General features: G+C 49.8%; 1 protein-coding gene across 1 annotated transcript; it reads left to right on the forward strand.

Annotated features, from left to right (window-relative positions):
* The first annotated feature begins 9,745 nt into the window (after positions 1-9,745).
* LOC102698825 (keratin, type I cytoskeletal 13) lies at positions 9,746-14,811 on the forward strand. The gene is made up of 8 exons (XM_015348961.2): positions 9,746-10,520; positions 11,257-11,339; positions 12,054-12,210; positions 12,313-12,474; positions 13,032-13,157; positions 13,653-13,891; positions 14,243-14,352; positions 14,663-14,811. The coding sequence occupies exons 1-8, from the start codon at positions 9,921-9,923 to the stop codon at positions 14,686-14,688; spliced, it is 1,503 nt and encodes a 500-aa protein (XP_015204447.2). The 5' UTR covers positions 9,746-9,920; the 3' UTR covers positions 14,689-14,811.
* The last annotated feature ends 190 nt before the right edge of the window (positions 14,812-15,001 follow it).

Consider the following 15,001-nt stretch of genomic DNA (forward strand, 5'->3'; position numbering starts at 1 on the left):
GCCCCTATCAGTCAGATATCTGATCACAGCCTGTGCAGTGCTAATCTGGGGTCATCTAACTTGGCAGTGTGCATGCAGGTGTATACTGTATATGCAGGACACATTCATGGCTGTATTCTCTGTTTCACCTTTTCTTAGCACCAGAACTGTGATCATCTTATGGGAAAACGCATATTCATGCATCATTCGGGTTGAGAGCATAATTCCCAATTCTCCACTGGACGGATTTTCAAATCCGATCAACATAAAAGAAACCAGTTTAAGAATATTGAAATGCACCATTAAGGTCGGTGGTTGCCCTTAGTAGGAGCTGTAAGTAGGGGACCCCTGCCATGCAGCCTCAGAGGTATGATTTAGAAGTGACAGAGTACTCTCAGAGTACATCGCTGTTCTCACTCCCTCCTCCTGGCATACGAGAAGTGTCCACCAGATGGCAGTGTTATGCCTTCGGTGAGGGGGAGCTGTGTGTCTGGAGCAGGGGGGGAGAAGCACAGCCAGGCAGTCAGCCTGGGAGAGGAAAATCAGAAGGCTGCCTCAGAAGTACAGGGGGTGAGGCCAGACCAGGATGGGTACAGGGCAATAGAGACGTCTGCAAGCATCTTGTGTCAATCGTGAACTGTAATTCTAGCTAACTGATCTCCCCCAGAAAAGCACCGGTGCCACCAACCCCCCCGGCGGGTTCCTGCACTCTCCGTGTGGAAGCACCTCACTTCATGCTGATCACCAGCATGTTGGTTCCGGGCGATCAGTTTGGAGACCTGTGTTTTGTAACGCCAATCGTGAGTCAGAGACATTGGAAACGGGCCGTGTGCACAGACACTCCAGCAGAGAGAGAGAGAGACAGGCAGACACAGACGGACAGGTAGGCACAGAGAGACAGACACAGAGACAAGGAGGGAGACAGACAGGTAGACAAAGACGTAGAGACACAAAGACATAGAGGCAGACACAGAGACACATAATAAACACAGACACTCTGACAGAAACTCAGACACACAGAGAATGACAGGCAGACAGTGACTGACCCACAGAAAGAGAGACAGGCAGACAGAAAGACAGACACACACAGTGAGACAGGCAGACAGAGAGACTGATATAAAGAGAGAGAGGCAGACAGAAAGACAGAAACACACAGAGAGAGACAGGCAGACAGAGAGGCACACAGAGAGACTGACACAGAGAGACAGGCAGAAAGTTAGAGAGATGGACAGAGAGATAGACAACAGAAACCGCGCAGTTTGGAAACATGCCTATAGCCTCCAGCTCCCCTTTTGTCTGCTCGGTAAACACAACGTTTTTCCTTGAATGTTCCCCTCTGGCTGTGCAGACAGAGCTCCTTGTGTTTCCCTATGGCAACGCGGTGTTGTGTCAGTAAACACCCAGACGGAGAGGTGCTCTCTGCCAGGGCTCTGGGGAAGAGCTGGTCACGGTAGAAGGAGATGTCATTGTCATCTCAGCCTTGGCCGGGCTGCCTCGCCTGCTGTTTTTCCACACCTTGAAGTCAACAGTTCCCCTGAAATCTACCTGATCTCACAGGCCATGAGTCATCGCCCCAGCTGGCATCCAGGGGCCCCAGGCAGTGCAGGTCGACCTGGCAGTGCAGGTTGTTTTGGGCCCTTCCTCTTCCGGCATTGTCAAGGATCTTCCTTCCTTCCCAGGAACGCCGGGCACTGCAAGCACTGGGAACTGGCCAGCCGGTCGACACAGCCCTGGTGTTGATATGGGCTCGGGAGAAGCTGGAAGGTGCCAGGCTGGGAGCTCATCTCCTTCAGGGGGTTAATCCTGCGTTATAGCAGAAACTAGACCAAAAGCAGACGCAGTGCCAGGCCAAATGTTTTCTTCCACGTCGAGAACTTTTAATGCTGACACAATTCTTGATTTGAATTTTAGCTGCAACTGACATTAATAATGAACAACTTATAAATGTCCATCTGTACTTTTCATTGAAAACAATTTACAGACACTAGGGCCTCAGTCTAACATCTCAACAGATGGACACATTACAGGTAGGCTGATATAACAGCCCTGTATCTTAACCACTGGACCGGCTGTCCTCCTGGTGTGACAGTCCTGTATCTTAACCACTGGACCGGCTGTCCTCCTGGTGTGACAGTCCTGTATCTTAACCACTGGACCAGCTGTACTCCTGGTGTGACAGCCCTGTATCTTAACCACTGGACCAGCTGTACTCCTGGTGTGACAGTCCTGTATCAGATGGAACAGCTGTCTTTCTGATAGCAAAGATTGTCACTGTATTATTTCTTATTGCCATCTGCCTCAAAATTGTTTATATCATGGCGATCAGGTGGAATGCACTTACTGTTTCTGCAGTGACTTGCAACTGCACCTCTTGCAGACAGAATAGAAATAAAGAGCACAAACGAACAGAGTACAGTATTCTGCACACAGGCTGCAAGATTTTATAACTATTACCATGATGAAGAATTCCTCCTGGGCAGGGCACAGAACTTAACCTTCCTCTGTGAAATCAGATTATTTCAGGTGACTTTGCTGTACAGTACAGTGAGACCTGCCCTGCCCTGCTCAGGAGGAAATCTTCATCATGAAAGTACCCTGGCCAGAGGGTTCACTTGTGTCCTTCCTTCTGCTTCGACTATCAATCGCCTCTTCCAGCAGAAACTTCGGGACAGTCTGCAGCCTGAAAGAGGGGAGGAAAAGATGAAATCCGGGTTCTGTAGTTGTTCCTGGGTAATTGCACCCTCCAGGATCCCCAGCTCTGGAACACCTAGAGAACTTGCATTCAAATGTTCAAAGGATTCATGAAAGACCGGGTATTTGCATCAAAGGGCTGCAAATAAAAAAAACTATCTGTGGGAATGTCAAGTTTGCAAAACCGACAGACACAAATTTCAGGCAAATTTGAATCTTCACAGGCTTTCTGGGGTGCACCCAAAGAGGTGTCTCTGAGGACCCCGATTTGGGAATAGCTCAGTGTAGGTGTGTTACAGGGCTGTGCTTCCCTTGGACAAGGTAGCCACTGTGTTGGGGGTGTTTCTTACGAACATCACAGTCTTGATCAAAGGTGAGCAGGTTTGTTGCATCAGCTGTGCTGACTGTCAGCACAATGAAACCATCGACATCCTCACACCCCAGCTCCCCAGTCCTACTACCAGAGAGAGGCAGCTGCAATCTCTGTTTGTAAAATGCACAGAATTACTCATTTATACTGGTCTGCCGGCCTTCAGGGCTGAGAAGGAGGGACAAAGCCAATGCAGCGTATGTTCAGAAATCCACACGCGTCAGGGGAACTGTCTTCCTGTCACGCCACCAGCCTGGCAGTGCCAACAGCACAGCTCGGGCATTGGAGAGGGCACACCACAGCTCTCACAGGGTACACAAAATACACAAAAAAATAAAAGCAGTGCAAAATAAAACTTCTGCAAAAGAATAATGATAAAAATAACCCGGCCTCTCTGCATTGCTGTACGTAAATGTGCATTTTGTCACAGTTTAGTCATCTTCACCTTACAGTGATATGCCTAGATCTTGCAGCTGTAGGATATCGTGGATCTGTCAGCGAGAGCCCGCTGGCACCCTGATGCAGATCTCCACTCCTCTGTCAGGGACAGCCAGTCCCATTCCACACACCCAGAAGCATGCAGGGAACGCCTGTGGATCCTGAGAACGCCATGTTCACAAGCCCAGCCACCCACCCTAATCCTAGTTCTAGCACTAACCCTAATACTGATCCCTACACCAGCCCTAATTCTAACCACAACCCCAAAACTCAGCTCCAGTGAGACTGGGGTTAGGGTAAGGTCAGGAGTGGAACTGGGATTCGAGGTTGTGGCTGGTGTTTGGGATTGGAAATGGGGTTGGGGGTGTGGATGGTTTTGTGGTTAGCGTACGGTCAGGGCTAGAATTGGGATCTGGGGTTGGTGTTGGCATTGGGGTTAGGGTAAAATCAGGATTGGAATTGGGGTTAGGGTTGTGGTTAGAATAAGGGCTGGTTTAGAGATTAAGATTAGTGTAAAATCGTATCTTGTCCCCTAACCTTGATCCTGACGCTGACCCTAACTTCAATCCTAAACTACAGTACTACTGCTAAACCTTACCTTGTCCCCTAACCATGACCCTGATGCCAACCTCTCTCCTATGGGTACCTCTAACTGTACCCCTTCTCCAGTAACCCCTGCTCCCCTGAGTCTTCTGTTTCTAGGGAGAAGACACAGTATACCTGGCAAAAAAGGACACTTGTTTTCTGTACCTTGAAATTCTTGTTTGGTTTAAAGCCGTAACGTCATTTTCACCCTGCTTTCGGACACAGCAGAGAGCTATTTTTCACGAGCTAATTGGCACTTTGCAAACACAAAAGAGCCTTTGTTTCTTTTCATTCTTGAAACGACGCCTCTTTGAGCGTGCGACGCGTGAGCTTTCTCTTCCCTGATAAAAACCAGAGATTAGGGTTTGCAGGTCCCCTGTGACAGAGAACTGCAAAAGAACGGAATGTGAGCAGCCCCAGGAGATTTTCACCCAAACCATTGTGCTTTGAATAGAAAATATGGTGTGACTCACTTTTCTGGTCTCAAACTGTTGAGACCAGAGGTAAAAACGAATTTCTTGACTGCAGCTCCTCTTGCAATGACTTCAAACGATGCCAAAAATACAAAAACACACCAGAATTTTCTTATTAACAAATGACACAAAAAACCTGCCACTTCTGGGATGTGGTGGCGAGCTCATATTCATGTTCCAAACCCCCACAAAACTGGGGGAAAGAGAGGTGAGAGCTGAGCAGTACATGTTTTGACAGCGGGTTGGATCGCCAAAGTCCGCAAAGTGGAGACCAGAGCAGGGGTGTTGTTGAGGAGGCTGCTTCCCAGTCCAGCTCCGATCCTACACCTTGAGCATCAATCACTCGATCTTCACTGTGTGCATTACTTGCCACAGAAATGCTCACCTCTCCCTGCCAGTGCCAAAGCACAGAAAGATCAAGAGAACTGTGCAGTCCTGATATGAGAATACCCCAGAAAATCTATGCACAGGTAAGCAAAACACATAGTTATAGCCAATTAGTTTTTTAGGACTAAGAGAATCCTAAAAAACAAAAACAAAATATAAAACATATTTATTGCTTATAAATGGTTCTGAGGCTGCAATAGTGAACACTCAGCTAGCAGGGACTTTGAGCTGGGCTGCACTCTGTCAGAAAAGAGACTGATCGGGGGCGCGTGAGGTTTTAGGTACATCAGATTCAGACCGGCAAGCTCAGGCTCAGCACAAATGGAGGAGCTCCATTCTTCTCAATCTTCCCCACCCTCTACAGTGTGTCTAGGTATGCTGTTCCAGCCATCCACCACTCTCAGGGTAAAGAAGTGCCTCCTGCTTTTAACCTTAATGCACGCTCTCTGAATTTCCACTTGTGTTCCCCAGGTCCTTGTCACGCTGATGATCCAAAAGAGATTAATTTTGCAATATTGTTTCGAAGAAATCTAACCTATGAACAGGACCCAGTCCTGACGGACAGGAATAAAGCGGTCAGTATGGAACCTGTACAAATCAGTGCACTTTTCCAGTTCACTGAGGTGCATTAGTTGGGAAGGCAGAGGTAAAATGTGTTTCTTGAAGCTCATATTTCTCTCTATATACAGTATAATTCTCATTAATTTACTGTGTGTAATATTCAAATAAAGAATTTAAAAGCAGTTTTAGTCATGTGACCAGACGGTTGGATTTTCTGCAAAATGAACAGCTAGCTGATCTGCAGTGCTTGCATGCACACTCAAATAAACACAAGCATGCACACACATGAACAAACACAAGCACGCACACACACAAACACAAGCATGCACACACATGAACAAACACAAGCACGCACACACATGAACAAACACACACACGAACAAACACAAGCACACACACACATGAACAAACAAAAGCAAACACACGTGCACACAAAAGCTCAAACAAACATGCATGCACATGCACACAACAAAATCCAGCTTCCCTTTACCATACATCAGATGAGACAGACAGTGAACGCAGAGCTGTGGAAGAAAAAAACAGGATAACAGGTTAATACCCAGAAAGAGAAAAACCTGAGTCTCTTTCCCCCTGGAGTGCAGTGTGTAAGTGGTAAATGTGGCCTTCTGGGCATTTCACACAGAAATCATGTCATATCCCTGAGCAAACCTGCACAACAAAGAAAAACTATGGGCAAGAGAAGACATGTCTTCTTAAGGAAAGATGGACATCCTGACAGGGAGAAACATCAAGGGTTCTGAGCATTCATAGAAACTTATCACCTACAACTGCAGCAAATTCACAAAGGTATTATTAGGAAACAGAATCTTTTTTGCAGCATTTTTGCAAAATTCCACATGCTGCTCATGTCTTGGAGAGGGTGAAAATCACAGACAGGCAAGGGGAGTAGTACAGCATTTGCAACAGGATGTGCAATTCTGTCCCAGTCCTCTTGTACAGCCTGGACAAGCATGGGCCTGTTCACTGGTCTCTCATCCCTAGATGGCACAAATCATCCCAGCTCATCCCACAACTGTTTGGTAATTTTCAGTTGTGGTGAGGAGAGCGTCCATGGCAGAACTCTTACATTCACATCTCATCCGCCGCACGAGGAGGAGCATGTTGTCCTGCTGGGGTGTTGACACTTCAGGATGAGCCCACAGGAAGTGAGGTCACGTCAGGAAGAGCTCACAGGACGTGAGGTCCCAGGACTTGATCAAGGTGGTGTGCTGTCTGATTGCCATCAATTACTGCAACTGGAGGTCTGTAGACACTCCTGGCCAGACCTTGGACCTCCTCGATGACCTTGATGAGCAGCAGTGACTGGTGTGCTGTCATTGACGGACAGCGTTCGGCTGTTATGTCTTGCCAGGCTGACGTGCCCGAGAGTGAGAGACAGCGTGCTGGTTTATTACAGCCTGCAGCAGTACCGATGGTGTGAAGGCCGTGCTCTGTTGAAAGTGGGGCATTTTGGTGCCATTCTGTTTTTATTGAATGACATCCAGAAGGTTAGCTCAGCACACTGCCTGTGCCCAAAAAGCTCTCACTAAAGAGGTGATTTAGTGTTCATGAGAAGACGTCTCTCCAGTGTATCACGCTCAGTCAGGAATGATTAATTCATCAAACCGCCAAAAAAACATTTAATTAATATCTAAAATCCGTAAACATCATTTTTCTGCAAAAACTTAATAATACGTTTTTATTGATGCTCAGCATAAATAGGAGACTCACTGGAAGGGCTCGGGACAGCCTTTTGATCATGGCAGGCCGAGATAATCACTTCTGCGTCAGAAAAGTGTTAAAAGACACCTTTTGGCACCTGCAGTTGGACAGATGTGGTTCCTAGACAAGCTGGTGGGTGCAGCAATTGTGCTTCTCCTGCAGGAATGACCACTTCCTGCAGGCTCAGCTATGCAGGAAGTCTCTATCGGCAGTGCATGCTTACACTGAGCAGGCATTAAACGCAGAGCTTTAGCACAGATATCTCCATATGGTGTCCGAGAGGTTAAACACAAAATCTGCTTTCCTCCTTGTCGCATCCAAGTGTTTTGTTGGTTGAGATACAATTCCTCATTTTTTAGTTTTCTTTTAATTTTCGGTAGCTTCCTTGACAGATTTGCATTAATTAAGGCCTTGCTGTCAGGCGAGTGATTTATTTATTTTTATTATAAATGTTGTCTGATGTAAGAGATTAGGATGAGGATTATTTCATAACAGCGGAATGCTTGCTTCTCATTAACTTCAACCGAATATGCAAATCCACATTGCTCATTAACTCACATGACAAGAGACATCAGTTCACAACATGACTGAGGAACTGAAACTGAAATCCAGTTCTTCCTGAGCAAATGAAAGAGCTCAAACCAGAGGAGGTCATTCGGCTATCTGAACTGATTGGGTCGGAAGTAATTCCCAGCATCCCTTGTCCCAGTTTCCTGATGGACCCCAGGGTATCAGCTTCTAAAAGGATGGCTGGGATCGTTCAGTTGTAATCATAGCAGACTTACAAGACACCTCACAGAGCGATAAACTGAATAGGAGACATTATCTGTCAGACGTCTCGCTTGCTGTGCCCTGAAATCACACGCAGGGGTACAGCAGATTCTGAGGGAGGGAGGGGGTCCTCTGGGGCAGATGTCTGAACTCTTGAAACCACTACTAACACCCTCCCCCTTCTGCACATATATGAAACCAGCCTCTACACGTTTGTTAGTCTTGGTGTGACAAACACAACCCCCTGGCTGACAAACAGTCCAGTGCAGTATAGCCCAGTGAGATCAGGGTAAAAGTGCAGTGCAGTAAAGCTGAGTGAGATCACGGTAAATGCATAGTGCAGTGCAGTAATAGCTTAGTAACATCGGGGTAAAAGTATGGTCCAGTACAGTAAAGCCCAGTGAGATCAGGGTAGAAGCACAGTCCAGTGTAGTAAAGCCCAGTGCGATCAGGCTAAAAGCACAGTCCAGTGCAGTAAAGCCCAGAGAGATCAGGGTATAGGACAGTCCAGTCCAGTAAAGCCCAGTGAGATCAGGAAAGAAGCACAGTCCAGTGTGGTAAAGCCCAGTGCAGTAAAGCCTAGCGAAACCGCGGAAAAAGCAGAATAAATCCAACGAGCTCATGGTAATTCGAGAGTAAAACAGGTCCATACAAACTGCGGAAAACTAGGCACATTGACAGCAGTTTATAATCAAGCTCAGCCGGGGGGAAAGCTGGGACAGAGAGCATGGCAGGTTAACTTAAAATCCTTCCCGGCTGCTGAAAGAATGAGTCGGACCCTGTTTCCCTGCAGACCCGATCCAGACACACTCTCCGTTCACCGTTAGTAAAGATCGCGCACAGAGCAGCAGGAGCGCAGGGACATAGAACAGCGCTTCATCAAAGCAACAGCAACCGCTAGACTACTGATAATACGGGTTGTATTATATTGAGAATGATAAAATATCTACAAGCCGTGCAGGTTCAGCAGAGAATGCGGGAAACGCGGTTTTTCGATGTTTATCCGCCCGTTCTGCAGCTCGGGTGCCGTATTTCTTAAGTCTTCAGCGCCTGTATTTCGTGTTCCTCTTTCTCGTCCCGTAAGTCAGAGCTCCTACAGAAAGAGCTCTAGGAAACGCTCTTTCGGGGAGAGATGTGGTGACGGTGTGCTCAGAGGGGACCGGGTCTTCGGAAACACGAACCTGTCTGTGGGCTGACATGAGGACGTATATAATTAATTATTATTATTGTTGCAATAATAGCTACAATAATATAGCTATAATAATATAATATGTTATAATAATACAATGTATTATATTGCTATAATAATAGCAATATAGAAATAATAGCTATATTATAGCTCAGACTATTATTATTATGATAATAGTAATAATAATAATGCTCAGACAATCATTATTATTATTATTATTATTATTATTATTATTATTATTATTATTATTGTCAATGAAAAATAAAGGCAGTCGTAAGTGCAAATGTTATTGCTACAGTATATATATATATTCCTGGACTTCGAAGACAGAAAACTGAAATTTCACAGCAGCCGAGCGCCGAGCGTCCGCGCTTGTTTCAGATGTGACCCTGTTCTGTTGGGCGGGGGAGTGTGGAGGAGTCCTGGGTCTCAGAGCGGAGCGGGAGCGGGAGGGACAGCCCAGCTGCCGTCGTGCCCGCCCCGGCCCGAGCGGTACTCCCCTCCGGGGCCTGTCTGGCGCGGCTCCCCGGCCAATCGGGTCGCGCCGGGGCGAGGCCAGCGGAGTATATATCCTGCCACCAGGCGGGCGAGGAGGTCACCAGCGCCAGGAGAGTCGCCACACGCTCAGCCTGTAGCAGTCTCGACTTCTGAGAGCTGTTGGAAACAAGCATCGCCTTTCGCTTCGCTCCAGAAACCTCCCCGTTTCATCTTCAGATTCCGTTCGTCGACATCTCTAGCCTTTACGACAGGAGACATGGTTCACGTCCAGCGCCAGCAGCAGCGGTTTTCCAGCTCCTCTTTCTCCGGGTTCGGCGGAAGCGGGTTCCGCCGGTCCGTGGCCGCGGGCTCGGGTTCGGGCTCGGGCTCGGGCTCGGTGCGGCTGGGCAGGTCCGTGGCTCAGATGAGCAGCACCAGCTTCGGGGGCGCCGCGGGGGCGGGCGGCCTGGGCCTGGGGTTCGGGAGCGGTTCGGGGGCTGGCACCGGCTCGGGGTTTGCCTTCGGGGCTGGCGGTAGCGCCGGGTACGGGTACGGGGCGGGAGGCGGCCTGGGTGGGGGCGCTGGCGCTGGGGCGGGCGCGGGTGGCAGGTTCGGGTACGGGTTCGGGGCTGGTGCTGGGGCTGGTGCTGGCGCTGGCGGGGAAGCCGGCGGGGAAGGCAGCATCATATTCATGGGGAACGAGAAACAGCTGATGCACGGGCTGAACGACCGCCTGGCCGCCTACCTGGAGAAGGTGAGGAGCCTGGAGGCCACCAACAAGGAGCTGGAGGAGAAGCTGCGCAACTTCACGGTGTCCAAGGTGCAGACCCACGACCTGTCCGCCTACGACGCCCAGCTGAAGCCGCTGAGAGAGCAGGTACCGCAGTCTTCCTCGCAGTCCTTCCCTTTCCCAAGAGACCGGGCAATACAGACTGCCCGTGTGCGAGGAGAGCCGAATTCCCGCACACAGCGTTTTGTTGAAAAAATGTGTATCATCGCGGAATGGATCCACGCTCATTCCGAGAACAGGGCTTCATCGTGCTCGGATTGACCCAAGGCAGGCGCGACCCGCGTTTTCCCGAACCACGAGTCAGTCAAACCGTTATACCCGAAAAGGAGCACGCTCGTGTTTCTGTGGTCGCAGGGATTAGCCGTATTTAAACAAGGCTGCCTGCCAGCTGTAATTCGCTTTGTGTGGGTAATACCCAGCGCTAGTTCATTGTAATCCTGACTGATGCGTCTGGAAGGCGCTATCTGCATAGTCCTGGCATGCTGCCCCAACCCGATCTTCTCTTTAAAACGCCTTTTCAAGTTTTTAAAAGAAACGTGTGGCTGTGCAGGCACGCATTTAGAAATACTGCGCGCAACAGTGCTGGTTTAGATAGTTCTGTGGCGTCACTTTGATGAATCGATGACTGATATCCAGCTTCTTTTCTTGCTCAGTATGCAAGCGGTTTGAATCATTCTGCACCTAGACACAGAGGTACCGTACACAGACGACAGCATGCCTGTGTTACCGTCTGCCTGTGTTACTGTGTTACAGTCGTCCTACAGCCTGTGCCCTGTCCTTCCTAGACTTGTCTCATTGTTCGCTCCTCCTCCTCCCTGTACAGATCCTGGCCCTTATCCAGGAGAACTCCCACCTGGCCCTGGAGATCGACAACTCCAAGCTGGCCGCTGATGACTTCCGGAGCAAGTGAGTAGGAAAAAAAAAGGGAGAAAGAAAAGGTTACCCTGCAGAACTGACTCTGCAGCAAGATCACCAACGCGAAGAGTTGTGGGGGTGGGGGACAAGCTGCCCGGTCATGTCACTGGCTTCTCTCGGTCAGTTTGCCACTAGCAGATCTGCAGGGACACTCGGCACACAACTGCATGCAGCTGTAGGTCTCGCAAGACACGACCAAAACACACTCAAGCTACTGCAGAGCCCGGACTCCCGCATGTCAGGGGTGATCCCGTGGGGCCTGATGTTCACCCTCCAGTGGGTCTTCCTCCGTGAACGAGCGTGATGCCCCCCCAGTCTCTGAGCGTGCGGCATGTGACGTCTGTTGCCGCCTGTCATCCACCGTAGGGGGGTCTCAAGGGCCGCTTAAACCAATTAAACCAATTCACAGATGCGGAGGACCACCTATGCCTACGTCCGCTTCTTACCCTGTAAAATTCATCACCTATTAATGTACTGAAAATAACTAATATCGAATTCAATTTCATGACAGTACTAATATTTTTACGAACAAAATTGCATAGTTTGCAAACGTTTTTTTATTGCTTAAAAAGTTAACGTGAGGAAAGGAGTGGCTAAGACTTGCTTAAAGAAAGATGACTATGTCAGCCCGCGGACCACCTGGCGCGTGCTGGTGGACCACCACTGCTCTAGAGGACACAGCCATGCCTGTCCCTGCCTGCCCAGGTACGAGACCGAGTACAGCCTCCGGCAGGCGGTGGAGACCGACATCAACGGGCTGAAGGGCCTGAAGAAGGAGTACGAGATCACGCAGAGCACCCTGATGCAGGACGTGGAGGCGCTGAAGGAGGAGATGGACTTCCTGCGCAAGAACCACGGGGAGGTGAGGCGAGGGCCATGGGGAGCAGGGAGAGGGGGGTTGGGCAGGGTCGGGGGCGGGGTGACAGAGTTGGGGCGCTGACCCCCGTGTAACCCGTGGCGACAGGAGCTGGCGAACCTGCGGGACGAGATGTCCGGCACCGTGCACGTGGACCTGCAGGCCATCACCGGGGTCGACCTCAGCCGCGTCCTGGAGGACATCCGCTCCGAGTACGAGGCCGTGGTGCGCCGCAACCAGGACGACGCCGAGAGGTGGTTCCTGAAACAGGTGGGCCGGTCTTTAACCCCCCTCACACCTCCCACCAACAGTCTTCCAACGGGTGGGCTGGTCTTTAACCCCCCCATACTTCCCCTGTGTGGCCACATTGCCTCCCCCGATCACCAGCAAGCACGCAGCCATCGCTGGTCCCAACATCCGGCCCCAAAAAGTCCAGAAAAACTCCATAAACTGAAACTATATACTGTAAATGCTCCTGCTCTGGTTTGAATGTTAAAGTTTTACTTTACGCTTAAAACAACCGAGCTGTGTTTTGAAGAATGCAAGCTGGTGGACCAGAGGCGCCTGAGTTTCTCACCAGGCGACAGGCTCCAGGTCCCCATTCTCCGTGCCCATGTGGACACTGGTTCCGGACTCTTGTCAGGGTCACCCTCATTGGCCACGCCACCACTGACCACACCCTCACTGGCACACCCATGTAGACCACGCCCCCACTGACCACACCCTCACTGGCACACCCATGTAGACTACGCCCCCACTGGCCACACCCTCATTGGACACGCCCGTGCAGGCCACACCCTCACACTTCCTGCTCTCGCCCCACGCAGGCGGGGATCACGCAGGAGATGGATGCTCAGAGCACGCAGATGGTGAAGACGGACCAGACTGAGTTCACCGAGCTGCGCCGCTCATCGCAAAGCCTGAGTGCCGAGCTAGAGGCCCTCAAGGTTTCGGTAAGAGGCGCAGGAGCTATGCAGCTGGTGTCTCCTTGGTGACGGGGCCCCCAGGAAGTCTACCTCTTGCTTGAAGCAAAGCGCTGTGTGTCAGCGTCTGGTCTTGCACAATCTCTTCTGCTTCATTTCTTTCTAGATGCAGCTGATGTGGTTGGACAGCTCTTCATCAATTTGTAATTCAGTAATGTCATGTACTATTTACACACACACACACTGCCTATTTAAATGCCTTGGGGCAACCTTGTTGTGAAAGGCTCTATATAAAAATACATTGAATTTAATTAACTTAACAAGGGTTTTCTTAAAGAAAGAAATGTGTTTGTGCCTGTCCCTTTTCTGGGCTCAGTTTTGCACTATAATTATATTTCAGTGGTACTTCTTAATACATTCCTGTCAATACCTATTAAACCAAAGAAAGGCAGAGAGGTAAAATTCTACAAGAGGAATTGCACATCTATTAGTTGCCAAGACATTTCTTTTGTCCATCTGTCCCAGAAAATGTCCCTGGAGGAGAGGCTGTCGATGACGAACGCCCGGTACCAGTCAGAGCTGCAGCAATACGCGGTGATGGTGGGCGGCGTCGAGGAGGAGCTGTCATCGATCCGCGAAAGCATCACCCTGCAGTCCCAGGAGTACCAGAGCCTGCTCAACCTGAAGATGAAGCTGGAGATGGAGATCGCCACCTACAAGCAGCTGCTGGAGGGGGTGGAGTCAGGCACGGGAGGCGGGGCAAGGTGCGTCCTGATTGGTCAGCAGGGGGTGGGAGGCGGAACGTCCTCTCAGACCTGCTGGACTGTGTGCTTCTACTTGTTTTGTGCCGGTTGGAAATCTGTGCAATACAGTCTCGAACCTCTTTTTCCAAGGAAAAGAGGAAAGACTGGATCTGTAGTTTCATTTTTCTGTTGAGGTTGAGTTAGAAAAGCGTAGTCGTTTTGGAAGGAGAACACCAGTGCCAGCGGCTGTGCAAGTTTGGACGTGTCAGTTTAAACTTAAAATGAATCCATCTGAAATCGGGATTTAAAACCAGAAAACAGTTTCCGTTGATGAAGCCAGTTAAGTAACTAGCCTGTTTTTGTTCCTTTTAGCGTCACCAGCAAATCGAGCACCACGACTTTGAGCAGTTCGAACGGGTCGAGCAGCTCAAACTCTACGAGCAGTACCACCACCACCACCACCACCACCAGGGTGGTGAAAGGTAAGAGCCGTTCACCTCGAGAGCTGGAAAAGAATGAGCCCGAAAACACCATTAAGGCAGATACACAGTGCTCCCCAGTGTCCAGCTCTGCCCCACTTGACCTCTGACTTCATTTGTTGAATAATTTATTTTTTAAGCATTGAAGTGACCCGTGTTGCTGTTAGTGGTGTTGGTAGACCAGTAGGTGGCGCTCTTCCCTCTGGCCCAGAATTTCTGCACCAGTGCCCCAGCATGGTGACCGAGTCTGTTCTCCTGATGGCACGTTAAACAGAGGACCTGACCTAATGTTGTCTCCCTCTTCCCCCTGCAGAGGAAACCACCCAGGTCGATTCCTGAGCTGTCCGCGGATGTGCGCCGTAGCGACACCGAGGTCTTAGTGGAGCCAGCCTGATGGAGAGCGGCTTCTTCTACCGATGAGCAGTAAAAAAATAAAGAGAGCCTGGGCTCAGTTTCATGGCAGTGCTTGGTCTGTGGTTTTTCTTTCCTCCTGCATGGTGGCTCAAGGACAGGTTCCACATGAGCGATTTAGTGACCAGTAGCTGCAGGCGCACAGAGGCAGGGCGTTTCCCCTTTGGATCAGAACTGGTTGTTCCGTCACCCCTGGGGCCTGGCTGGGGAAAACAAAGAAGGTCCAAGTCAATACCTTGAT

This window comes from Lepisosteus oculatus, chromosome 11 (genome assembly GCF_040954835.1).
Source record: "Lepisosteus oculatus isolate fLepOcu1 chromosome 11, fLepOcu1.hap2, whole genome shotgun sequence".
Classification (NCBI taxonomy): Eukaryota; Metazoa; Chordata; class Actinopteri; order Semionotiformes; family Lepisosteidae; genus Lepisosteus; species Lepisosteus oculatus.